This window comes from Bufo gargarizans, chromosome 9, assembly GCF_014858855.1.
Source record: "Bufo gargarizans isolate SCDJY-AF-19 chromosome 9, ASM1485885v1, whole genome shotgun sequence".
In the NCBI taxonomy this organism is placed as follows: Eukaryota; Metazoa; Chordata; class Amphibia; order Anura; family Bufonidae; genus Bufo; species Bufo gargarizans.
Window position 1 is genome coordinate 116366857 of NC_058088.1, and position 27191 is coordinate 116394047.

General features: G+C 46.0%; 1 protein-coding gene across 1 annotated transcript in view; it reads left to right on the forward strand.

Annotated features, from left to right (window-relative positions):
• TEX11 (testis expressed 11) overlaps window positions 1-27191 on the forward strand; it is a 1226647-nt gene that overhangs the window by 56655 nt on the left and 1142801 nt on the right. Inside the window, exon 2 of the mRNA XM_044268992.1 lies at window positions 942-1026. Within this exon, the coding sequence (XP_044124927.1) occupies window positions 942-1026 (85 nt within the window). The remainder of the gene's footprint in view (window positions 1-941; window positions 1027-27191) is intronic.

A 27191-nucleotide genomic window follows, 5' to 3' on the forward strand; every position in this document is an offset into this window, starting at 1 on the left:
GGCCTGAATAACATGTACAATGTACTGCATGTGATCCAGGTAGTGCCCGGAGCCTAATTACATCTGGGAGCACAGCTCAAGTATCAATGCTAGGGATGGACAAATCGACTTCGGATGAAACATCCGAAGTTGATTCGCATAAAACTTTGTTCTAATACTGTACGAGCAGGAGCTTTGTACAGTATTAGAATGTATTGGCTCCGATGAGCCAAAGTTATTGCTTTGTGAAGTCTCGCAAGACTTTGCGTAATAACTTCATAAATTCATTAGTACTGTAAAAAAACATTTCCCAAACTTGGGTTCGGTACCAAGGAAGCAATAACTTTGGCTCCTTATTAGAACAAAGTTTTATGCGAATTGACTTCGGCTGTTTCATCCGAATTCGATTCGTTCATCCCTAATCAATGCAATAATTGTAAGGCTACATTCACATGAACGTGGTGTTTTGCGGGCAAGAATAGGACATGTTCTATTTTTTGGGGGGCAGGGGGACTGCGGCACGGTGCAACGGATGCGGACATCTTTTGCGGCCCCATCAAAATGAATTGCGGGACGGATGCAGACTCATTCATACGGTGGTGTGAATGTAGCCTAAGCCACATAAATGGGTGCGCATTAGTTAAAAATAAAAAGACGGATATACCCCTTAACAGCCGTCGTGTGAAAGTAGCCTTACATATCCCAGGTACACAGGCCATAAGCCCAGTGCCATCTTTTCAACCTCCTGTCCCTGGAGCTAGTATCACCTATCTCTGTGCTAAGGCTTCATAAATCCCATACTGCTCTTTAAATGGAAATGAATCCATCTTTCTTGTCCCTTATTCTCATCTGTGATATACAGTATCAATCTAACTCACTTCCTTCATAAATCTTTTATTTTTTTGTGCTATTATAGGATAAAAATGTGACAATTAAATAAGTATTGTCCTTTTATCTTGTAGACAGAGGAATGTGCAATTAACCTGTGGAACTGGGGAGTCACTAAGAAATCTGAAGATTCTATCACAAAAAAGGAACAAGCTATGGGTAAATATTGCCTGTGATCTGTTATGCATATGTTTTCACTTTGCTTGCTGTATATATAAAGGGGTTATACAGTTTAATTTGAGTCCTGACTAGAGCATGCTACAGGCACCCTACAGACTTTAATTGGATCAGAGTGCTGATGTGATACTGATATCATAAGGGGCTGAGGTTAAAGCCTGTATTAGATGTGAAAATGTATTGAAAAATCGTAATACAGTTCGCAAATGAGCAACCTTTGAACTGTGTGATAGTTTTCAGCGATCACAAAATCATTCCATTCTCACTCATCGTGATCTTTGAGCATGCTTAAAAACTCTTGTTCATCGAGTGCATACCTGAGCGTTTAATAAATCCACCTCCATGAGCTTTAATCTTTGTGTGTAATATATGCATTGATGAATCATGAAAGGGGTTAGCCACTTTCCGGCTAGTGTTGATCAATGTGTTTGTAAGATGATTATATGGCACTTACTAATATTTCATAAGGTATTTTCTCTTGTTGGCCAAGTCTTTTGTGCTGTCCACACACCAGTCTTGTCCATAAAATGGCTGCTGATGGAGGGTCATGTGACCAGGCAGATCATTCAGTCTCCTCCATTCAAATACACTACACCTGCAATAAATTCTCCAATTCTCAAGTGCAGATGGCAGATTTTTATGTATTTGAGTGGAGAAGGATGACTGATGTACCTAGAGTTATTTTTGCCTGGTCACATGACCCTCCATCAGCCACCATCTCATGGACAGATCTCCTGTGTGAACAGCAGAGAAGATTTGCCCAACCAGGGGGACACAACTTATGAAATATAGCAAACAGCACAGAAAATAAACAAAGGCTATATTAGTAACTGTCATATGATCATCTTACATACACATTGATTCACAGTAGCCAGAAAGTGGGCAACCCCTTTAATTTATAACAAGTTTATAACGATCAAATTACTGATTTTTACAGCTACCATTGCTCCGTGTAATGTGAGCACTTTCAAACGCTAACAAGTTGCTAACTATTTGATAGTCAGTCATCGTCAGTACGAAATCTACTTGTTTAATACAGCCTTAAGCCATAATATTAATTAGCTCACAGACCCCATGTACACGACCATATCCGTTTTGCGGTCCGCAAATCACTGATCCACAAAACATGGATCCCGGCCGTCTGCGTTTTGTATTTTCCGTTCTGCATGTCCCGCCTATTGCCTACTTTGGTCCACAAAATGGACAAGAATAGAACATGTTCTATCTTTTTTTGCGAGACTATGGAATGGACATACGGATGTGGACAGCACACTGTGTGCTATCCGCATTTTGTGCAGCCCCATTGAAATGAATTGGTCTGCATGTGGATCGGATAAGGACCAAATACTGTCGACGCATGGAGTCTAAGGTGGATACTAGTGATACTTTCTGTCACTCAGTAGAATGTATTATTATTATTATATGCAACATTGTGATGAAGTTCAAGCTACAATGCTAGCTAGCATCATCCACTGCTCACATATGAGTATATAGCTGTCAGTATATAGTTCTTATATAGTGTGGGGAGGTCACACCATATTGATACTAATAATAAAAGTTAAAGGGAACCTGTCACCTGGATCTTGGGTATAGAGCTGAGGACATGGGCTGCTAGATTGCCGCTAGCACATCCGCAATATCCAGTCCCCATAGCTCTCTGTGGTTTAATTCTGTAAAAAAACACATGATTTTATAGATATGTAAATGAACCTTAGATGAGTCTGGTCTCCTCCATGCTTCAGAGATGGGGTCCAGCGTTCTCTAACTCTGAGCCCATCCACACCCACTGTGAAGGAGCCCCTCCGAATCTCCTCCTTGCTTCCTGACGTCACAAAGCTAGAGTGCCGTAATCTTGCGATGCGCGTGCTAGCACATGCGCAGTTCATTCCCTGAGGCTGATGCCAGCACAGGGAAGGAACACTATGCCGACACTGCGCATGCGCTAGCTCGCACATCGTGAGATTTCGGCGCTCTAGCTTTGTGACGTTAGGGAGCAAGGAGGAGATTTAGAGGATGCGGGGCAGTGCTGGGCTCCTTCACAGTGGGCGTGGCTGGGCTCCGGAAACTTTAGTAGCCTCATTTACATATCTATAAAATCGTCTTTTTTGACACAATAAAAGCACACAGAGCTATGGGGAATGGATATTGCGGATGTGCTTGCAGTGATATAGCAGCCCATGTCCTCAGCTCTATACCCAAAATCCAGGTGACAGGTTCCCTTTGAGTTTTAACCACCTCCCGTCTGCCCATAGACTAAAAACGTGGAGGTGGTTCTGTATCTCTGAATGGACGTTCCTGAACATCCATTCAGAGATGGCAGCTGTATGCTAATCGTGCAGCTGCAGATCGGGTTGCCCGCTGTCATTGACAGCAGGGCAACCCTTAGGCCTTTTTCACACGAGCGTGTCCAGATAAGGTCCGGATGCCCAATTGCAGTCAGTTTTGACTACTATTGCGTTCCGTTGTTCCGTTTTTATTGCGCGGGTGCAATGTGTTTTGCACGCGTGTGATAAAAAACTGACTGTGGCACCCAGACCCGAACTTCTTTGCAAAAGTTCAGGTTTGGGTTCAAGGTTGTGTAGATTGTATTATTTCCCCTTATAACATGGTAATAAGGGAAAATAATAGCATTCTGAAAATAGAGGCTGGAGGGGTTTTAAAAATAATAATAATTTAACTCCCCTTAATCCACTTGTTCGCACAGCCAGCATCTGTCTTCATCTGTGAGGAATAGGACCTTTGATGACGTCACTGCGTTTCATCACATGGTCCATCACATGATCCATCACCATGGCTATGCGCTTCCTGTCCCGGCCTGGTGATCATGTGACCGCCGGGGCCGGAGAGTGCAGGAGCTGTCGGGTCGGGTCACAGACCTCGATCAGCCCTGCACTGAGGCTGTACCACGCTGTATAGTGCTGTACAGCCTCTCTGGGGGGGTGTATTTCCCCTGTAACTGGGGCTACTATGTCAGCCCCAATTACAGGAGAAATCAATAGTGATTGACCTTATGGGGGACGAAAAGTGTTAAAATATTTTTTGGGGGTTTCAAAATTCTATTAATGTGTTAAAATGAAATAAAATAAAAAAGTATACATATTAGGTATCGACGCGTCCGTAACAACCAGCTCTATAAAATATCACATGACCTAACCCCTCAGATGAACACCTTAAAAAATAAAAACAGCAATTTTCGTCACCTTACATCACAAAAAGTGCAACACCAAGTGATCAAAAAGGCGTATGTCCCACAAAATTGAATCAATAAAACCATCACCTCATCCCACAAAAAATGAGCCCCTACATAAGAAAATTATTAAAAAAATAAAAAAAACTATAGCTCTTAGAACATGGACACATTAGAACATAATTTGTTTCAAAAATGCTATTATTGTGTAAAACTTAAATAAATAAGAAAAAGTATACATATTAGGTTCGTAATGATCTGCTCTATAAAAATGTCACTTGATCGAACCCCTCAGGTAGACGCTGTAAAAATAAATAAATAAAAAGTGTGCTAAAACAACCAATTTTCTGGTCACCTTGCCCCATAAAGTGTTATAATAAATGATCAAAAAATCATATGTACCAAAAAATAGTACCAATAAACCTGGCACCTTATCCCCTAGTTTCCAAAATGGGGTAACTTTTTGGGAGTGTCTACTGTAAGAGTGCATCAGGGGGCTTCAAATGGGACATGGCATCTAAAAACCATGTGGCGCTACTTTTCTTCTGCGCCCTGCCGTGTGCCCATACAGCAGTTTATGACCACATGTGGGGTGTTTCTGTAAAACGCAGAATCTGGGTAATAAATATTGAGTTTTGTTTGGCTGTTAATCCTCGATGTGTTAAAGAAAAAATTTGATTAAAATAGAAAATCTGGCCAAAAATTGAAATTTAAACATTTGAGCTCCATATTCCTTTAATTTTTGTGGAACGACTAAAGGGTTAACAAAGTTTGTAAAATCGGTTTTAAGTAGCTTGAGGGGTGTAGTTTCTACAATGGGATCATTTATGGGGGTATCAACTATGTAAGCCCCAGAAAGTGACTTCAGACCTGAACTGTTCCTTAAAAAGTGTGTTTTGCCAATTTTCTTAAACATTTTAAGAATTGTTTCTAAACTTCTAAGCCTTCTAACGTCCTAAAAATGTTTAATTACATTTCCAAAATGATGCCAACATAAAGTAGACATATGGGGAAGGTTAAGTAATAAATATTTTGCGAGGTATCACTTTCTGTTTTAAAAGCAGAGAAATTGAAATTTTGAAGATTGCAAATTTTTCCAAATTTTTGGTAAATTTGGGATTTTTTCATAAGTAAAGGTGAAAAAATGGACTCAAATTTATGACCATCATGAAGTACAATGTGTCACGAGAAAAACAGTATCTGAATAACTTGGATAAGTAAAAGCGTTCCAAAGTTATTACCACATAAAGTGAGATATGTCAGATTTGCTAAATTAGGCCTGGTCAGGAAGGAGGCAAATGGCCCAGAAGTGAAGTGGTTAAATTCACACATAGTGGGTTTAGCCGTAGCTTTTTTTTCATATAAATCTCTATAACCCTACCCCACTATCTGCTACATGCAGACCCTAGGTTAGACAAAAAAAAAAGAAAAGAAATACTCAACTCTTGTCTTGTGCTCTAGTCTAGGCACTACCGTCATTCCTGGTCCACTACTCTCTTCCTCCAGACTCTGCACTGTGACCTGACATTGCACAGCGTGACATCATAGTACACACCTACCACACTAAGATCACATATGGAATATTTCTAAAACTCCAGAATCAGGGTAATAGGTGTTGGGGGAATTTATTAAAGGGAACCTGCCACCATGAAAATGCAGCGTAATAATGATTGTATAGAACAGAGGAGCTGTGCAAGTTGATACATAGTTTTGTATTTCACCCGTATTTAATTCATCTAAATTCCTACTGATTCTGGGTGTGGGAAAGTGGGTGTGGTTAGCTATAGTATTTACTTTTACTCCAGATTCATCACAAACTCTCTCCAGTAGGGGGATAGAGTAAAAAATGTAGTAACATTTCTACACAAAAGTGCTAGGTTTGTGACATTTGATAAATCTGGCACAAAGAATGCCAACATAGCCCCAAGCAAAATAGACTTTAAATACTTTATTACCCTCATCTTAAATTTCACATTGGGTTTTTATTTCACCTTTAACACTTTTCTTCCTGTCTCTGGGGGCAACAATTATGGCAAGAGAGAAAAAAAGGGAGAGGCGCTCATAGGGTACTAAGCGATGATACGCAGATAATAGTGATGGATTGAGTGTGCTCACCTTTGGGTGTTGTGCAGGTGTAAGCGCACAACAGGTTTAAACACACAATAGGTCGGGAGGGTGAGGGAGGTCCGTGCTGCTGCTACCCGTTCAATCCCTTTGGATGGAGTTGCCAGAAACTCCTTGGGATTGCTGAGGGCGAGAAGAGTGATTTGTGTCTGAAAACACACGATAGGGTACCTCTTTGGCGCACAGGGACGACCACAGTTTCAAGGTTTTTTGGTATAAATAATATTTATTGTTCAGTTGACAACACGTTTTGGAGTTTATAACTCCTTTATCAAGTCTTAGGGGTGCCAACAGCAAGGGGCAACAGGCAGAAGATGGCCGGGTGGCTGGGGACTCCTGCTGCAGTAGCTGATGCTGCATCTGGCGACACAGATGCAGATGCGCCCCTAAGACTTGATAAAGGAGTTATAAACTCCGAAACGCGTTGTCAACTGAACAATAAATATTATTTATACCAAAAAACCTTGAAACTGTGGTCGTCCCTGTGCACCAAAGAGGTACCCTATCGTGTGTTTTCAGACACAAATCACCCTTGTCTCTGGGGGAGATGTTTTTTATATTATAAGCAAAGTCGGGCTGTTTTAGGACCCTCAGTCATAGATTCTGTCAAAAAAAGATGGCAAGCATGCTACACTATTCTTTTGGGTGCCATTGGTGTCCATCATGTAACAGATGTAGTTATTTTCATTTTTCTGTTCCTATAACAAAATGGAAAAATAGAAATGCAAGCACAAATTGAACCTTCCCTCAGTCAGCAGCAGTATCTCAATGGCAGGTCACTCGGTGTGAAGACTGGAAACATTTAAAGTAGCATACCTAGCTTACAACTTGATATAGAGGGGCATACAGGCAGATGCTAGTAAAGGTAACCTCTCAGACATGAGACTGGTAATTCCACCCACAAGCCTGGATACTATAGAAAACAACTGTGCTGAATATACAGTAGCTAGTCAAGGTAATTAGAATGAAAAAAATGCTGATTATTAGTTATGGTAGAATCATTTGGTGAAACTCTGCACTTTGTATTCAGGAAGATAACGTTCTGCAGGCATCTGACAATCCAGGAATAGGGCAATCAGACTGCCAGATACTAAAATGTTATTAATCATTCAGCACTACCCCAGCCTACTGTCATGGAAGGTGTACAGAAAACTAGAAGACACAAAATGAAGATCCGACTGACTGGATCCAAAACTAAGGAACCAAAGGGATAGCCCTGCAACAGACCTGGCTCTCTCCCTAACTGCTCAGCCTATGCAAAAACCTCAATGGTAGATGATCGCATATCCTCGTACCTCGACTGTATAACACCTGAACACCCTATAATAGTGAGGGGACACGACCACCGGCTCCCTACACTTGATACGGAGGGAATCAGGGTCACCTGGGATCCAGCAAACAGGAAAATACAAATGAATGAACAAAACTTATCTGTAGAAGACTCAGTAGTAGCATCCAGCATGCATACACTCCAGGAAGTTGTATAAACCGCAAAGTGATGCAGTATGGGAAGGGATTTAAAGGGATGCAATCAGTGCACCTACATGACAGCTGAGAGAGGCTAACGAGATGAGAAAACGAAAGCAAAACAAAAGGAACCTCAAGGAGGAGGTTCTGAAAAATGTCTGTCAGAGCTTCTCAGATGTCTGGTGGTGACAGTACCCCTCCTTCTACGAGTGGACTCCGGACACTCAGAGCCCACTCAGGATGGGACCTATGGAAAGCCCTGATGAGAAGAGTGGCCTTAATGTCCGTCACTGGGACCCACATCCTCTCCTCAGGACCATAACCCTCCCAATGAATGAGGTACTGGAGAGAACCGAGGACAACACGAGAATCCACAATCCTAGAAACCTGAAATTCAAGATTACCATCAACCACAATCGGTGGAGGAGGCAAAGACGAGGGTACAATGGGTTGGACATAAGGTTTTAATAAGGACTTATGAAAAACATTATGGATCTTCCAAGTCTGAGGAAGATCAAGACGGTAGGCAACAGGATTGATGACGGACAAGATTTTGTAAGGCCCAATAAACTTAGGACCCAACTTCCATGAAGGAACCTTCAATTTGATATTCTTAGTAGACAACCACACCAGATCACCAACATTCAGGTCCGGACCAGGCACACGTCTCTTATCCGCCACACACTTATATCTCTCACTCATGCTCTTTAGATTATCCTAAATCTTTTGCCAAATAGATGACAAAGACGAGGAGAATCTGTCCTCATCAGGTAAACCAGAAGACCCCTCTCCCGAGAATGTCCCAAACTGCGGATGAAACCCATATGCACCAAAAAATGGTGACTTATCAGAGGACTCCCGACGACGGTTATTTAAAGCAAACTCAGCAAGGGATAAAAAGAACACCAATCCTCCTGATTCTCCGCCACAAAACAGCGCAGATATGTCTCCAGATTCTGATTGACGCACTCTGTCTGGCCATTCGACTGCGGGTGGAAAGCAGAAGAGAATGACAACCGAACCCCCAAGCGAGAACAGAAAGCCTTCCAGAATCTGGAAACAAATTGTGTGCCCCTATTAGAGACTATGTCTGAAGGAATACCATGCAATTTGACAATGTGATCAATAAATGCCTGCGCCAGCGTCTTAGCATTGGGCAAGCCAGGAAAAGGAATGAAATGCACCATTTTGCTAAAACGGTCCACCACCACCAGAATCACAGTCTTCCCCGAGGAACGAGGCAGGTCCGTAATGAAGTCCATGGACAGATGTGTCCAAGGACGGGAAGGAATGGGTAACGGAAGGAGAGGACCTGATGGCCGTGAATGAGGGACTTTGGCACAAGCGCAGGTCTCGCAGGCTGCCACAAAACCCTCAACCGACTTACGAAGCGCCGGCCACCAGAATCTCCGAGCGATGAGATCCACTGTGGCTCTTGTCCCCGGGTGCCCAGCAAGGACAGTATCGTGGTGCTCCTTAAAAATCTTGTGTCTTAAAGCGAGAGGCACAAACAACCTCCCAGGAGGACAAAGATCAGGAGCCTCTGACTGGGCTACCTGCACCTCTGCTTCCAATTCAGGATAAAGAGCAGAGACCACCACACCTTCAGCCAAAATGGGACCCGGGTCTTCAAAATTCCTACCTCCCGGAAAACAACGTGACAGGGCATCCGCCTTCACATTCTTAACCCCAGGGTGGAACGTGACAACAAAATGAAACCTTGAAAAGAACAAAGACCATCTGGCCTGTCTCGGGTTCAGACGCTTGGCTGACTCCAAGTAGGCCAGATTCTTATGGTCAGTAAACACGGTAATAGGGTGTCTTGCTCCCTCTAGCTAATGGCACCATTCCTCAAAAGCTAACTTGATGGCCAACAACTCCCTATATCCCAACATCGTAATTTCTCTCTGCGGGGGAGAGTTTCTTCGAGAAAAAGGCACACGGTCGCCATTTGGCAGGAGAGGGACCCTGAGACAAGACCGCACCCACACCCACCTCAGAAGCATCAACCTCAACTATGAAGGGTAGAGAAATATCAGGTTGTACCAAGATGGGAGCGGAAGCAAAACTCTCCTTGATATTAGAAAAGGCCTTACGCGCCTCTACCGATCAGGAGGAAAAATCTACCCCCTTTCTAGTCATATCAGTGAGTGGTTTAACAACAGAGGAATAATTCAAAATAAACTTCCTGTAATAATTGGCAAAACGCATCAGCGCCTTCTGATTCTCAGGATGCTCCCACTCAAGCACAGCGCGGACCTTCTCGGGGTCCATGCGAAAACCAGAAGCGGAGAGAAGAAACCCCAGAAATCGAATTTCTGGAACCGCAAACACACATTTTTCCAGTTTAGCGTACAATTTATTCTCCCGCAGGATGAGCAAGACCTGACGTAAGTGTTCCTTATGAGTTTTGAAATCAGGAGAAAAAATCAAAATGTCATCTAGATACACTAATACAAATTTCCCCATTAAATGATAAAAAATGCTGTTCACAAAATGCTGAAAGACGGCTGGAGCATTCATCAAACCAAAAGGCATAACCAAATTCTCAAAATGGCCCTCAGGGGTATTGAAGGCCATCTTCCATTCGTCTCCTTCACTGACCCTGACCAGGTTGTATGCCCCTCTTAGATCCAACTTGGAAAAAACTTTAGCCCCAACAATCTGGTTAAGCAGGTCCGGGATCAGAGGAAGCGGATAAGGGTCACGAATTGTGATACTGTTCAGCTCCCTGAAATCCAGACATGGTCTTAAAGAACCATATTTTTTCTTAACAAAGAAAAAACGAGCGGCAACAGGTGACTTCGAGGGTAGTATGTGTCCCTTTCTCAGACTCTCAGAGATATAAGCACACATAGCGACCCTTTCAGGTTGGGAGACATTGTATAAACAAGATTTAGGCAGCTTGGCGCCTGGGGTGAGATTAATAGGGCAATCGTACTCCCTGTGAGGGGGCAATTCCTGAACACCACTCTCAGAAAACACATCCGAAAATTCTGAGAGAAAGGATGGTACAGTCTTAGTAGAAACCTCTGAAACAGATGTTGTGAGGCAATTCTCTCTGCAAAAGTCACTCCAACCATTTATTTGCTTTGCTTGCCAATCAATAGTGGGGTTATGTTTAGTGAGCCAGGGTAGCCCCAACACTAGAGGGGTAGGCAACCCATTTAGGATGAAACATGACACATCCTCTACATGAGTATCACTCACAATCAAACAGATATTGTGAACTATGCCCTTTAACGATTTCTGAGAAAGTGAAACGGAATCACTAGCAAAAACACGTATATCCTTTCCCAAAGTGCATACCTGGAGACCATGAGTTATAGCAAATTGATTATCAATGAGATTGACAGCTGCTCCACTATCTACAAAAATCTCACAAAAAATGTTCTTGCTCTCTAGCACCACCCTGGCAGGTAGGACAAAACAGTAACAGATGGAACGTCTTTAGAGGATTTTTTTCTTTTTGTTTCTTTATTACTTTCAAAAAACTGCCTGAATCTCCTAGAGGGACAAACATTTGCCAAATGATTTATACCTCCACAACAGAAACAAACTTCCTATGAGAGCTGAATCTTCTATTGTCAGAGGCAAGCAAACCCAGCTGCATGGGCTCCTGCTCAGAAGGGATTGAGAGCGACTGAGACCCCTGTGCTCTGAATGAGACCGCCGCACTGTCCTTGGAGTGAGTATGACAGGAAGGAGAGATCTCTCCTCTCTCTCTAAGACGCTTGTCAATACGAACGGCCCGAGACATGGCAGAGTCCAAGGAGGTAGGTCTCTCATGAAAGGCAAATGCATCTTTCAATCCCTCTGAAAGACCATGGCAAAATTGACTTCGGAGTGCAGCATCATTCCAACCAGTATCAGCTGCCCATCTCTATGTAGTATATCTCTGCGGACTGTTTACCCTGGCATAAAAAAAAAACTTAGTCTAGACTCAGCCAGAGCAATACGATCCGGATCATCATATATCTGACCCAGGGCTAAAAAAAAATAATCCACTGAACATAGGGGCCGTGCCCCCACCGGCAGCGAAAAGGCCCAGGACTGAGCGTTATCCCTAACAAAATTCTCACTACCCCTGGAGAACGTATCCGGGAGCAAGATCTTAGGCTCAGAACAAACTCCATGATTGCAAGCTGAACTGGTCACCTGAAAGTGAGAAACAGTCTTACGGAGATCTGCTACCTCCAATGAAAGACCCTGCATGTGTTCAGTCAAAAGTGAAACCGGATCCATGCTTGAGATGGTTTTGGCGGTTTATAATGTCATGGAAGGTGTACAGAAAACTAGAAGACACAAAATGAAGATCCGACTGACTGGATCCAAAACTAAGGAACCAGAGGGTAAGCCCTGTAACAGACCTGGCTCCCTCCCTAACTGCTCAGCCTATGCAAAAATCTCAATGATAGATGATCGCATATCCTCGTACCTCGACTGTATAACACCTGAACACCCTATAATAGTGAGGGGACACGGCCACCGGCTCCCTACACTTGATACGGAGGGAGTCAGGGTCACCTGGGATCCAGCAAACAGGAAAATACAAATGAATGAACAAAACTTATCTGTAGAAGACTCAGTAGTAGCATCCAGCATGCATACACTCCAGGAAGTTGTATAAACCGCAAAGTGATGCAGTATTGGAAGGGATTTAAAGGGATGCAATCAGTGCAACTACATGACAACTGAGAGAGGCTAACGAGATGAGAAAACGAAAGCAAAACAAAAGGAACCTCAAGGAGGAGGTTCTGAAGGACGTCTGTCAGAGCTTCTCAGATGTCTGGTGGTGACACTGCCTTTTTATCTTCTCCCCCAGACATTCCACGTAAGTATTCTTGTTACCATCTCTTATTCCTAAGGTATCCAATTAATAGAGTCCCCTAGCTTCAGTCCGCTCCCCACCTCGAGTATAGACACATCATAGCCCAAATCATATCTCTATCCGACGCGGACAGCATCTTAATTATTACCGTCCTTGGTGGCCGCCCCGGGAGGTGTTTACCCCCAGGAATTCGATGGGCCCTTTCAATTAAAAATAAAGATGAAAAATGTTCCTTCCCAAAATTATCAAAATTAAATGTTTCTACTAGATTTCTAAATCATCAAATTTTTGCCTCCAAACATCCACGGATCTCTCCATGGTCTGCACTCTTTCAGACAGAGGGTAGGTTAAATCTTCTAAGGCTGATCCTCTGTGTAGCGAACTCTGTCTATGAGTTGTTGCACATCATGGCATAGTAGGCCCAAGTCCACTCTCACCTCCTCAATCTTGCCCGTGAGCGAGGTCTGGCAGGAGGTAATGGCGACCAGGAGCTGATCATAGGCTATTTTTAAAGCAAATTCAGGTTCCTCTGGCTCCTCTGCTGCAATCTGTTTGTTGCCAGCATGTAACAGAGGAGAGTGGTGTAGCGAGGAAGTGGCGCCATGTTGAGTCTCCTGCCTGGCGATCTCTTTCAGCTTTTCTGCCACTGCCTGAGCCTTATTGGGACTCATGACTTGGCTCTGAGGCTTCCTACTTCTCTTTTACACTGTCCACGCTATGGTGACTGAAGGATGGGTGCCAGGATGGTGAATTATGTGAAATGGGAGCCGGAGCTGTTCTCAAGCACGTACAGACATGCTGGCAGTTAGCCATGCCCCCTAACAATGATCTTAGACTTACAAAATATTGGTTCATCCCTAGAAACGTATTTTCCCGCGAAGTGACCAAGTCCGATTTTTGCCAGTTTATTATTCATCCCAGATCCTGTAGACAACACTAGCTGAACTTGAGTCTGGAATTCCTTCTGATGGGATTCTATAATTAGAAGGTCAACTAGGTAAGGGATCACTAATGTTATGCCATAGTTTTTTTTTTGTGAAAGTCTGGGGGCAGAAGATATTCCAAAAGGTAGACATATAATAAATTGGTAGTGGTTTATCTTTTTTTTCCCTATTGTATTGCAAGCCTCAAATATTTCTGATGTTCTCTGTGGATCCGTATATGGAAGTAAGCCTGCTGTTTTTATAGAGTCCATTTTGAATTTACTGTACTTGATGAATTTGTTTAGTGGTTTCAGATTTGTAATTGTCCGAAATTATCGACAGTTTTTTTTTTTTACCAAAAAAAGATGAGTGTAACGACCCTAAAATCTTTCTTCTTTTGGAGCTAGTTGGATTGCCCCCAGTTCAAAAAGATCCTGACCTCCCTGTATTATGTTTTTCTGCAAAGATCTAAAGGGATGAGAAGTAAGACAGAACCTTTCTGTAACGGGGTGCCGAAGGCGCACTTGGTCTCCCATCAGCCGCAGACCTGCTGCTTAGCTTCGGGACCGAGGATCTGTGTTTGACCTAGTTCCCAGGGCGCCTTTGCTAACTGGGAGCCTCCCTGCTCCTAGGTCTGCCTTCAGCGCCGAGTTGATCACTCGGTGCTCGACTGGTCGGTATGTCAGTCATGTGATGCTGGCCACTTCACATGACCCTCACTCCCTGGCCACAGGTTGCCTGTTAATTTAGGTTCCTGGCAGTTGTTGGAGACCTGTGTACTTACCTGATCCTGTTCCCTGACGATCCTTTGCCTGCTCCTCCTGTACTGCGCATCATTCCTGATATATTGACCTCGGCTTCCACCTGACTATTCTTTGCGGACTCCTTTGGTACTTCTCGACTCTCCTGGTATTTATGACCCTGGCTTCTCCTGACCTTTCTTTGGTTATCCTTCTGTACTGCGTTGTACTCTTGGTTTTGACCCGGTCCGTTCACTATCCGTTATTTGTCTTGTCTGTCCTTCCCGCACGTATCCTAAGTTAGGGACTGCCGTCCAGTGTTCCCCTGTCATCAGGACTCATGAGGCAAGTAGGCAGGGCCAGGGGTGAGGGTGGAGCGCAGTGGTCACTATCCTCCCCTGTGTGTGTGTGTGTACATGACCGTTACACTTTCTGGAGAAGTTTTGAAAAATTCTATCCTGTACCCTTCTTGAAGGGTTTCTAGAATCCAAGTATTTTTTGTTATACCTTGCCACTGAGTCAAAAATCTGGTCCCCCCATCCATGCTTCAGGCATCATTTAGAGGTGGATGACTGTTGTTTGGACTCAAAGAGGAAGGGTTTGTGTTACGGCATACAAGAGAATGCTCCAAACTCCCGAGACCAAGCTCCGTGTTGAGGGTAAAGCAGTGGACAGCCAGAGCTGTGTGTTTATTGTTCTTATATAACATTGTTACACATTAGTACTACCCACATGGTTTTGTAAAAACAACCAATAAACACGTACAATACAGTAAAACACTTCCACACAAAATCCTCCCCTCTGCCTGTGATACAATTACCTTACACAATGGGTTGATGTAATTATCACAGGCAGGAGAGTACACAGTTTTTAAACAATGTCTTTTGTCCTGGAGACAACCGAGGAGTAATTCAATTATCTCTCAGGACAAAGGGAAATCGCCAATACACACGTGGAGACAATAGGACAGACATCACTATTCAAATATACTGTACTATGTCACAACCATTACAGTAAACACAGACATTTAACATATCCCAAAATGGCACGAATTAGACCAGGGGTTCAAAAGTTAGTAAAAGTCATTTGTGAACAAAGGAAGCATGGCTTTTCTGCCCCAAACCAGTTTTTACAGAGTTAGGGTCCATTCACACGTCCGTTGTTTCTTTCCTGATCTGTTCCATTTTTTGCGGAACAGATCTGGACCAGTTCTGTACCCATTCATTTTCAATTGGTCCTGAAAAAATATCAGACATTGAGCTGTCCGATTTTTTTTCAGGACCCATTGAAAATGAATGGGTACAGAACTGGTCCAGATCTGTTCCGCAAAAAAAAACTGAACAGATCAGGAAAGAAACAATGGATGTGTGAATGGACCCTTAGGCTGTGTGAGATAATTGGCTTAACTGGGTGTGGTAAGCCAACTAGGTACAGAAAATACCTCTATTCACAACAGCAAAACTATACAAAAATACATAACTCCTATCAAACTGAACAGAACCCCCACATTCAACTTATCCCCAGATGGCTTGGATCTGAGCGCTCAATATATCCGAACAGCGCTCAGATGCCACAAACACAGTCAACTCGCCATGGGGTTTAAGTTTAGCATGGGCTGATGAGAGGGCCCATAATCCTGGGGCAAGAGGCTGGCAACCAGGCTTCTGCGGCACTCAGTGGCGAAGTTGGTTTCGTCACAGTTTGCCTTTGTCATCTTTCCTGTAACTCTTCCTCCCTGTTTTACCTTTGCCAAAATAATTTTGTCTTTCAAAATTCCTTCTATTATAGAGACTATCCCTGTGGTACTTATTCTCCTCTGGGAATCCCTTTTTCTTATCAGAGGTCTTTTCAAGAGTTTTGTTAAAATCTGGCCCAAATACATATTGGTTATGTAAGCATATTTTCTTTTTAGAGGCTAAGGGTACTTTCACACTTGCGGCAGGACTGATCCGGCATCCTTCCGCCGTTTCGCCGTGCCGCCGGACCGCTGCTCCGTCCCCATTGACTATAATGGGGGCGGCGCTCTGGCGCAGTTCGGCCGTGCACGGCGAAAGGCCACAGGACTAAAAGTCCTGCATGTCCGACTTTTTCGTCCGGCGGCCTCTGACCGTGAACTTCCGTACTGCGCCGGAGCGCAGCCCCGTGCCCATTATAGTCAATGGGGACGGAGCGGCGAAACAGTGGAAGGACGGATCTGACAGGGTGAACAGCCTGCCGGATCCGTCCTGCCGCAAGTGTGAAAGTACCCTTAATCTTCCCTACAGAACCCTCCTTATTGAATATGCTAGTACTGATGTTCTTGTTGCGATAGATAGTTATTCCACAGAGGAATCGGCTAAGAAACCCAAGGCCATCTTTAAAAGGGGAATGGAAGCAAGGATTTATTCGCTGATTTATTTATTTTTTTAATCTCAGATGTATTTCTAACTGTTCCAGCCCTGTCTGAACATGGCTGTAGCCATTTTCCAGTTTTTTTTTTAAGGTCTGCTTTTTTTTATCCATAGGGTCTTTTAGTTGTGCAGCATCATCAAACAGAATGGCTGTATTTGTTTTACGTTTACTATACAGTAAATTAAAAAATACCCTATATGGCCTAGAATAACCTCTTAATATTTTTATTTCCAATAGCCAAAAGCTATCTCAATTCTGTTTTTGGCCTATTTACATAGTAATGACTTAGTATTATCCTCTTCATTTGCTTCTGTAAGGCGCATGTCATGCGACTTGGTTACTCATTCATTCTTCTTCCTTAATCTACTGTGCATTAAATGACATTATTGAATCTCCTGTCCCTATTGGTCTATTTTTACCCTAATATACTATTTCTCATATTACAGTAAATCAATTACATATTTATAAGAGAATTATGTAATCCATCATTCGGTAATCTTGTTAAATTAAAACAAAAAATAAATGAAAAATTGGTCATTAGGGTTGAGCGAACCCGAACTTTACAGGTTCGTACCGAACTTTAGGTTCGTCGCTTTCTTGGCGCTTTTTGAAAGGCTGCAGAGCAGCCAATCAACAAGCCGTTAACTGTCTGACCTTAGAAGCCATCACAGCCATGCCTACTAATAGCATGGCTGTGATTGGCCAGAACAGCATGTGACCCAAGCTCTATATAAGCTTGAGTCACATAGCGCTGCATGTCACTCTGCTGTTACAAGTGTAGGGAGAGGATGCTGCTGGACTTGTTATTTCAGGGAGAGAATAGGAGAGAATCTAACTCAGCGATCTACAGGTAAATAGTTGTGTAGGTGCAGGGCACAATCGTTTTACCCTGCCCTGAGCTCATTGACCAAACATAACAAACTTTTTTTTAATTCTGTTAGTTAGGTGGGTGGCGGCGGCCATTTTATACAAGCTCAGTGCACCAGCACTGCATCTGAGCTTTTGGGACATTGCAAATCACCATTTTTTTGGGGCAAACTACAACATCTGGATTAGTCAGTGTGCAATTTAAGCTAGAAATACACCTATTATTTTCTGGGGTTTTAAAAACACACTTTTTTGGGGGACAAAAAACAGTATTTTCCTGATCTGCAAGTGTTAAATTCAAGTTTAATATATACAGCTTTCATATTCTGTTAAAAAAAAAAAAAAACTTTTGGGGCAATCTACAACATCTGGATTAGTCAGTGTGCAATTTAAGCTAGAAATACACCCATCATTTTCTGGGGTTTTAAAAACACACTCTTTTGTAAAAAAAACAGGCTTTGCAGCGTCATCACGTGTGAAATGACAGGCTTATATACTGCTAAAAAAATTTAGTTGGCAGCCTTTGATGCAGATGTTATTGTGAGATACACCCTTAATTCATTTTGGGTTAGATTCAGAGATTTGAAATACCGCCATTTGGTGCACCAATATTGAATATTGAACCTACACTGGTTCAGGCCCTGTGAGATACACCCTCTACATACAGGGGTTTGATTCAGGCATGTGAAATACAGCCATTTTGGACAAAGAAATCTTTAATTGAGGCCTAGTCTGGTTCAGGCCATGTGAGATACACCCTTTACATACTGTCGTTCTATTCTACCATTAATTAAACACCCATTTAGGGCAAGATCCTAAATTCGAAAAATATGAGGAGAACGCCAAATAGGGCACGTGGCCCAGGTCGTGGTGCTGCTGTTGGAGCACCTGTTGCAGGGAGAGGACGTGGTCTATCTGTGCCAGCTACACGCACAAATGAAACCCCTTCCTCAGGTGCGAGTAGGTGACAAAACCTGCAGCGGTATTTGGTCGTGCCCAGGGCTTTTTTTCTCCAAGAGAAGGTGGTGGAACTCACCCCCCCTTCCCTGGCCACGCCCCTACCCACCCCTAGGACCGCCCCCTAAAACCGCCCCTTTAGAGAACAGGGATGCAAGTAAAATTGCCAGTGAAGTTTGTGACAGCCAGGCTGTCAGTGCCCGTGGCCGCCGCCGCCCTAGTCCACACATGGGCAGCGCAGCCTGGCCGGGCCCCTTCCTTCCCTGTTCCTGTTCCCCTATTTGGCCAATTCAATCTTTTTTAATTGAAAAATGAAATAAATGAAAAATTACCTTTTTTCCTTTTTGTTTCCTTTTCCTGCCTGGTGCCGCTCTGCCTCCTGACTCCTGCTCGTGCGGACACCCACGACACTAAACTGACGCCCGCGCCTCCAGCAGCCGCCCTGCCTGCTGGGCGGGCCTGTCAGTGGAGCCGGAGGCAGGGGGTCCCGGGTCTGGGGCCGCAGACAGCAATGGAGTCGGCCTGGGGGCGGGGTTTGGGGCCACAGAATCGGCGTCTCCTCTCTCACTCACTCCGCCGCTGTCAGTGGTGGGCGGGAGCTGGACGGGAGCTGGCCGGGCCTGAGCCAGTGGAGAGCCGGAGGTTCCGGAGGCTGCAGGGACTGAGCAATCATGTAAACTGTAAGTAAGCAGCCTAAGCAGGGCCGGTGCAAGGATTTTTGCCGCCCTAGGCAAGATAAAAATTGCCGCCCCCCCCTTATCAGACATCACATATGTTCCACCCCTTTCTCAGCTTTTAAATTAAAAGAACTACTATGCTTCCCTTACGGTTAATCAAGCTTCTTGTAGCTGTCTCTTTTTGCGGAAAGGAATTGCGCAATTCTGATCCTGAAAAAAATAGAACATGTCCTATTCTTGTCCACAATAGCGGACAAGAATAGGCATAGTCTCTTAGTGCCGGCAATGTGCGGTCCGCAAAATGCGGAACGCACATTGCCACTGTCCGTGTTTTGTGGATCCGCAAAACACACACAGATGTGTGAATGGACCCTAAATGTGAGGTAAATTAGTTTCCAATGTAGTATTAATAACTAAACAATTACACAATAAACATATTGCATTGTCTACTTAGCACCAGGACAATAAGATGATCTGGTCTCTGGCTGTAGTCTGGCTCTTGGTCTGGCTCTGGGGACTCCCTTGTCACTCTCTTCTCCCCCCCCCTCCATTGTCACTCTCATTCTACCCCCCTCCCTTGTCACTCTCATTCTACCCCCCCTTGTCACTCTCATTTCCTCCCCCCCCTTGTCACTCTCATTTCCATTCCCCCCCCCCCTTGTCACTCTCATTTCCATTCCCCCCCCCCTTGTCACTCTCATTTCCATTCCCCCCTCCTTGTCACTCTCATTTCCATCCCCCCCTTGTCACTCTCATTTCCATTCCCCCCCCCTGTCACTCTCATTTCCATTCCCCCCCCCTTGCCACTCTCATTTCCATTCCCCCCCCCTTGCCACTCTCATTTCCATTCCCCCCCCTTGCCACTCTCATTTCCATTCCTCCCCCCCTTCCTCCTGTCACCTCTAGTGTAGCGTGGCCGAGCTCTGTTCGGTCCGTGGTACAGGAGCATTTTTTTCCTGTCCCCGGCTGAACTGAAAGAAAGTGCACACTAAATGAGCACTTCCTGTCAGTCCGGCCGGGTACAGGAAACAAAAGCTCCTGTACCGCGGACTGAACAGAGCTCGGCCACGCAACATTAAGAACAGCACAGAGCAGACACAGCAGATGCAGGCAGGCTGCGCAGCACTTAGCCGGCGGCCGGAGATTCTTTAGAGCGGCAAGCGCTCAGCTGCTCAGGGGGCGCAGCATGAGGGGCGTCGCCCGCCGGCCGAACTTATATAACTTATATCACCTCACCCCCTTGCAAATTAGCCAAGCAGTCTGATCCCCAAGTCATGAAGCAGTCTCTTCTGCTTTTTGATGACTCTGTTAGCAAGGTTTCCCAGGGCCATCCACCTAGCCCTGCCCCAGAAGTGGAAGAGATTGAGTACACCGATGTCCAACCACTTATCTTTCAAGATGAGTACATGGGAGGACCATCACAGCACGTCTCGGATGATGACGAGACACAGGTGCCAACTGCTGGGGCTTTCGAAAGTGTGCAGACTGACAAGGAAAGCAGGGGTGAAGACTGGGTGGAAGATGATGTGGAGGATGATGAGGTCCTCGCCCCCACATGGAATCAAGGTCATGCGAGTGACCCATGTAGTTTGGAGGAAGAGGCGGTGGTCGCACAGAGCCACCAGCACATCAGAAGAGAGAGCAGGGTGCAAAAGCGGAGCGACCGTCCTCTAGACAGTACGCCTGCTACTGCCCACCGCAGCAAGAGACCGAGCACACCAAAGCCAGCTCCAAGAAGTTCCCTGGCGTGGCAGTTCTTCAGACAATGTGCTGACGACAAGACACGAGTTGTTTGCACGCTGTGCAATCAGAGACTGAAGCGAGGCATAAACGTTCTCAACCTGAGCACAACCTGTATGACGAGGCATTTAAGTGCAAAGCACGAGCTGCAGTGGAGTAGACAACTCAAAAACCAAGAAAGGTCTCTGGCTCCTCCTGCTTCCTCTTGTGCTGCAGTCTTGGCCTCTTCATCCACCTCTGGAGTGACAGTGCCACCTGCGACCACACAGAGGATCTGCCAGCAACACCAACACCTGGGTCACCAAGCATCTCCACAATGTCCCACGGACGCATTCAGCTCTCCATCTCCCAAACGCTGGAGAGGAAGAGGAAGTACCCCCATACCCTCACACGATCCCTAGCCCTGAATGCCAGCATTTCTAAATTACTGGCCTTTGAAATGCTGTCATTCCGTCTGGTGGAGACGGATAGTTTTAAAGGCCTTATGGTTGTGGCTGTCCCACAGTACGTCGTGCCCAGCCGCCACTACTTTTCAAGGCGAGCCATCCCTTCCCTGCACAACCAAGTCGGGGACAAAATCAGGTGTGCATTGCGCAACGCCATCTGTGGCAAGGTGCACCTGACTACGGATACGTGGACCAGTAAGCACAGTCAGGGCCGTTATATCTCCATAACAGCACACTGTGTAAATGCAGTGGCGGCTGGGCCTGAGGCGGATAGCAGTTTGGCGCATGTCCTTCTACAACCGAGGATTGCAGGGCACTTCAGTTTGCCTCCTGTTGCTTCCTCCGCCTACTCTGCTTCCTCATCCTCTACCAGCTCCTCATGCAGTCAGCGTAACACCTTCCCCACGAACATCAGCACAGCCAGGCGTAAACGACAGCAGGCAGTTTTAAAACTTATCTGTTTGGGGGGACAAACCCCACACCGCGCAGGAGCTGTGGACGGGCCTTGAACAACAGACCGATAAGTGGTTTGTGCCAGTCAGCCTCAAGTGCGGCCTGGTGGTGTGCGATAATGGGCGAAATCTCGTAGTAGCTCTGGGACTTGCCGGTTTGACGCACATCCCTTGCCTGGCGCATGTGCAGAATTTGGTGGTGCAGAGATTCCTTAAAAATTACCCTGATATGTCAGAGCTGCTGCATAAAGTGCGGGCCGTCTATGCGCGCTTTCGGCGTTCTCACCCTGCTGCTGCTCGCCTGTCAGCGCTGCAGCGTAACTTCAGCCTCCCGCTCACTGCCTCATATGCGACGTGCCTGCAAAGTGGAACTCCAAACCTTGCACATGCTAGCCAGGCGATAGTGGAGTTTCAGCTGCAGCATGCACGGGTGTGTTGCTCGGCAGAACAGCACCACTTCACCACCAATGACTGGTGGTGACCTGTTTTCCTTGTTGCGCTGTTTCGAGTACTCCAACAACATGGCCAGTGCCGATAACGCCGTTCTCAGCATTACTATCCCACTTCTATGCCTCCTTGAAAAAATGCTCCTGGCGATGATGGAAGAGGATGTGGCACAGGAGGAGGAGGAGGAAGAGGGATCAGTTCGTAGGGTTTTCGGCCAGTCATTCCCAAGTGGCTCAGAGGGTGGGTTCCTGCACCCACAAACCCAAGGTACACAATTGTCCAGCCAGGGCACATTTCTGGAGGAAAACAAGGTGGAGGATGAGGAGGAGGAAATGGAGGAAGAGGAACCATGTTCACAGCAGAGTGGCACCCAGACCAGTTCATGGCCATCACTGGTGCGTGGATGGGGGGGGATACAGAGGACACAGATGATACACCTCCCACAAAGGACAGCTTTTCCCACATTCTAACTTGTGCTTATTACTGGGTGGCCACGCTGCTGGATCCCCGTTACAAGGACAACGTACCATCCTTAATTCCCTCACTGGAGTGTGATCGTAAGATGCGCGAGTACAAGCGCACACTAGTAGACGCGCTGCTGGTGGCATTCCCACCTGACAGCGGGGGCACAGTGGAAGCACAAGGCAAAGGCAGAGGTCGCTAACGCAGCTGGGGCACCGCCAGCACTTCAGAAGGCAGGGTTAGCATGGCCGAAATGTGGAAAAGCTGTCAGCATGCCACAACAACAAGCACCACCAGCTGATATGGAACGTCTTAGCAGGAGGCAGCATTTCACCAACATGGTGGAGCAGTATGTGTGCACACGCCTACACGTACTGAATGACGGGTCTGCCCCATTAAACTTCTGGGTCTCCCAATTGGGCACATGGCCTGAGCTTGCCCTTTATGCCTTGGAGGTGCTGGCCTGCCCTGCAGCCAGTGTATTATCTGAACGTGTGTTTAGCACAGCAGGGGGCGTCATCAAAGACCAGCGCAGCCGCCTGTCCACAGCCAATGTGGACAAGCTCATGTTCATTAAAATGAACCAGGCATGGATCCCTCAGGACTTGTCCGTACCTTGTTCAGAATAGATATGTATACCGACACTAAGCAGCCATTGTTATACTGCAGCGCAATTGTTCATGTTTGTATTTTGGATATTTCACACTCTTTTGGAGTGTACCTTAATTTTCAAAAATAAAATTAAAAACAAAAACCTGTGTTGGCTATCTCGTCCTCCTCCACCGCCGCTTCCACCTACTCCGCTACGTCCACCGCCTGTCACCGCCAGCTCTCTGAGAGGGTCTGGCAAACTTTCTTCTGTACCTCTTGCATGATGTTCTTTGTTTTGGTTTCACTTTGTCATCTAATTTCCTTCTCCCAGCTGTCACCTATTCACACTAATTTCCTCCCTTTATATTCCCTCCCATACTGCCTCACTTTGCGGTTTATACTACTTCCTGGATTGAAGTGATCACTGCTGGAGACTTCTGTTACTGCTTGTTCAGATAAGTCCTTTCTTGTATGGTGTTTCTTTGCTGGCTTGATTCTAGGTGACCCTGACTCCCTCCGTATTAAGTGCAGGGAGCCGGTAGTCGTGTCCCCTCACTATTATAGGGTTTTCAGGCGTCACACAGTCTAGGTACGAGGGCATGCAATCGTCTACTTCTGAGACTCTTGTATGTGCTTAGCAGTCAGGGTGAGCTCTTAGGGTTTTACAGGGGTCACCTTCATGCTCCTTAGTTTGGGATCAAGCCAGTCGGATGTTTATCCATGACTTTCAGCTATCTGCAATATCATCCGTGACATTATAAACCGCCATTACCGTCTTAAGCATGGATCCGGGTTCAGCCTTGATTGGCCGCATGCTGGGTCTTTCACTGGAGGTAGCAAATCTCCGTAAAACTGTGTCTCAGTTTCAGGTGACCGGTTCTGCTTGAGTTCATGTAGTTTGTTCAGAGCCTAAGATCAGGATACGTTTTCCAGGGGTAGTGAAACTTCTGTTCGCTTTAGAGAGGCTTGAAAACTCAATTTTCGCCTACTTCCCCATTCCTCTGGTGATGAGGAGCAGAGGGTGGGGATCATCATCTCGCTGCTCAGGGATAACACTCAGTCTTGGGCCTGTTCGCTGCCGGTGGTGGTACAGCCTCTCCGATCGGTGGATGAATTTTTTGTAGCCCTGGGGAAGATATATGATGACCCGGATCGTATTGCTCTGGATGAATCTAAACTGCGTCTTTTATGCCAGGGTAAACAGTCCGCAGAGATATATTGTTCAGAATTTCGGAGATGGGCAGCTGATACTGGTTGGAATGATGCTGCACTCCGAAGTCAATTTTGCCATGGTCTTTCGGAGGGATTGACAGATGCATTTGCGTTTCATGAGAGGACTCTGCCATGTCTCTAGCTGTCTGTATTGACAGGATTCTTAGAGAAAGAGGAAAGACCACTCCATGTCATATTCAGTCCAAGGACAGTGGAGCAGTCTCATTCAGTGCGCAGGGGCCTCAGTCTCTCTCAATCCCCTCTGAGGAGGAGGCCATGCAGCTGGGTTTGCTTGCCTCTGATAGTAGAGGATTCAGCTCTCAGAGGAGGGTTTGTTTCTCTTGTGGGAGAATAAATCATTTGGCTAATGTTTGCCCCTCTAGGTAGAGTTGAACACCTGGATGTTCGGGTTCGAGAAGTTCGGCCGAACTTCCTGAAAATGTTCGGGTTCGGGAGCCGAACTCGACCCGAACTTCGCCCCGAACCCCATTGAAGTCAATGGGGACCCAAACTTTCCGGCACTGAAAAGGCTGTAAAATAGCCCAGGAAAAGGGCTAGAGGGCTGCAAAAGGCAGCAAAATGTAGGCAAATCCCCTGCAAACAAATGTGGACAGGGAAATTAATTTAAAAATAAATAAATAAATAAATAATTAACCAATATCAATTGGAGAGAGGTCCCATAGCAGAGAATAAGGCTTCATGTCACCCACCACTGGAACGGGCCACTGTAAGATATTTAGGCCCCGGCACCCAGACAGAGGAGAGAGGTCCCATAGCAGAGAATCAGGCTTCATGTCATAGCAGAGAATCAGGCTTCATGTCACCCACCACTGGAACAGGCCATTGTCAGATATTTTTAGGCCCCGGCACCCAGACAGAGGAGAGAGGTCCCATAGCAGAGAATCAGGCTTTATGTCACCCACCACTGGAACAGGCCACTGTCAGATATTTTTAGGCCCCGGCACCCAGACAGAGGATCCCATAGCAGAGAATCAGGTTTCATGTCACCCACGACTGGAACAGGCCATTGTCAGATATTTTTAGGCCCCGGCACCCAGACAGAGGAGAGAGGTCCCATAGCAGAGATTCAGGCTTCATGTCATAGCAGATAATCAGGCTTCATGTCACCCACCACTGGAACAGGCCACTGTCAGATATTTTTAGGCCCCGGGACCCAGACAGAGGAGAGAGGTACCATAGCAGAGAATCAGGCTTCATGTCATAGCAGAGAATCAGGCTTCATGTCACCCAACACTGTAACAGGGCATTGTCAGATATTTTTAGGCCCCGGCACCCAGACAGAGGAGAGGTTCATTCAACTTTGGGTTGCCCCGCAATATAATGGTAAAATTAAAAAAAGAGGATTGAATGAGGAAGTGCCCTGGAGTACAAGAATATATGGTTAAGGGGAGGTAGTTATAAATGTCTAATCTGCACAAGGGATGGACAGGTCCTGTGGGTTCCATGCCTGGTTCATTTTTATGAACGTCAGCTTGTCCACATTGGCCGTTTGTCTGTAATGACGCCCCCTGCCGTGCTGAATACACGTTCAGACAAAACGCTGCCCGCCGGGCAGGCCAGCACCTCCAAGGCATAAAAGGCTAGCTCTGGCCACGTGGACAATTTGGAGACCCAGAAGTTGAATGGGGCCAAACCATCAGTCAGTACGTGGAGGGGTGTGCACACGTACTGTTCCACCATGTTAGTGAAATGTTGCCTCCTGCTAACACGTTCCGTATCAGGTGGTGGTGCAGTTAGCTGTGGCGTGGTGACAAAACTTTTCCACATCTCTGCCATGCTAACCCTGCCCTCAGAGGAGCTGGCCATGACACAACTGCGTTGGCGACCTCTTGCTCCTCCTCTGCCTTCGCCTTGGGCTTCCACTTGTTCCCCTGTGACATTTGGGAATGCTCTCTACCAACGTGCGCTTGTACTCCCGCATCTTCCTATCACGCTCCAGTGCAGGAAGTAAGGTGGGCACATTGTCTTTGTACCGGGGATCCAGCAGGGTGGCAGCCCAGTAGTCCGCACACATTAAAATGTGGGGAACTCTGCTGTTGTTGCGCAGGCACTGCAGCATTTAGTCGCTCATGTGTGCCAGGCTGCCCAGAGGTAAGGACAAGCTGTCCTCTGTGGGAGGCGTATCGTCATCGTCCTCTGTTTCCCCCCAGCCACGCACCAGTGATGGGCCCGAGCTGCGTTGGGTGCCACCCCGCTGTGAACATGCTTCATCCTCATCCTCCTCCACCTCCTCCTCATCCTCGTCCTCCAGTAGTGGGCCCTGGCTGTCCTCATTTGTACCTGGCCTCTGCTGTTGCAAAAAACCTCCCTCTGAGTCACTTCGAAGAGACTGGCCAGAAAGTGCTAAAAATGACCCCTCTTCCTCCTCCTCCTCCTCCTCCTCCTGGGCCACCTCCTCTTCCATCATCGCCCTAAGTGTTTTCTCAAGGAGACATAGAAGGGGTATTGTAACGCTGATAATGGCGTCATCGCCACTGGCCATGTTGTTGGAGTACTCTAAACAGGGCACACAGGTCTCGCATGGAGGCCCAGTCATTGGTGGTGAAGTGGTGCTGTTCCGCAGTGCGACTGACCCGTGCGTGCTGCAGCTGAAACTCCACTATGGCCTGCTG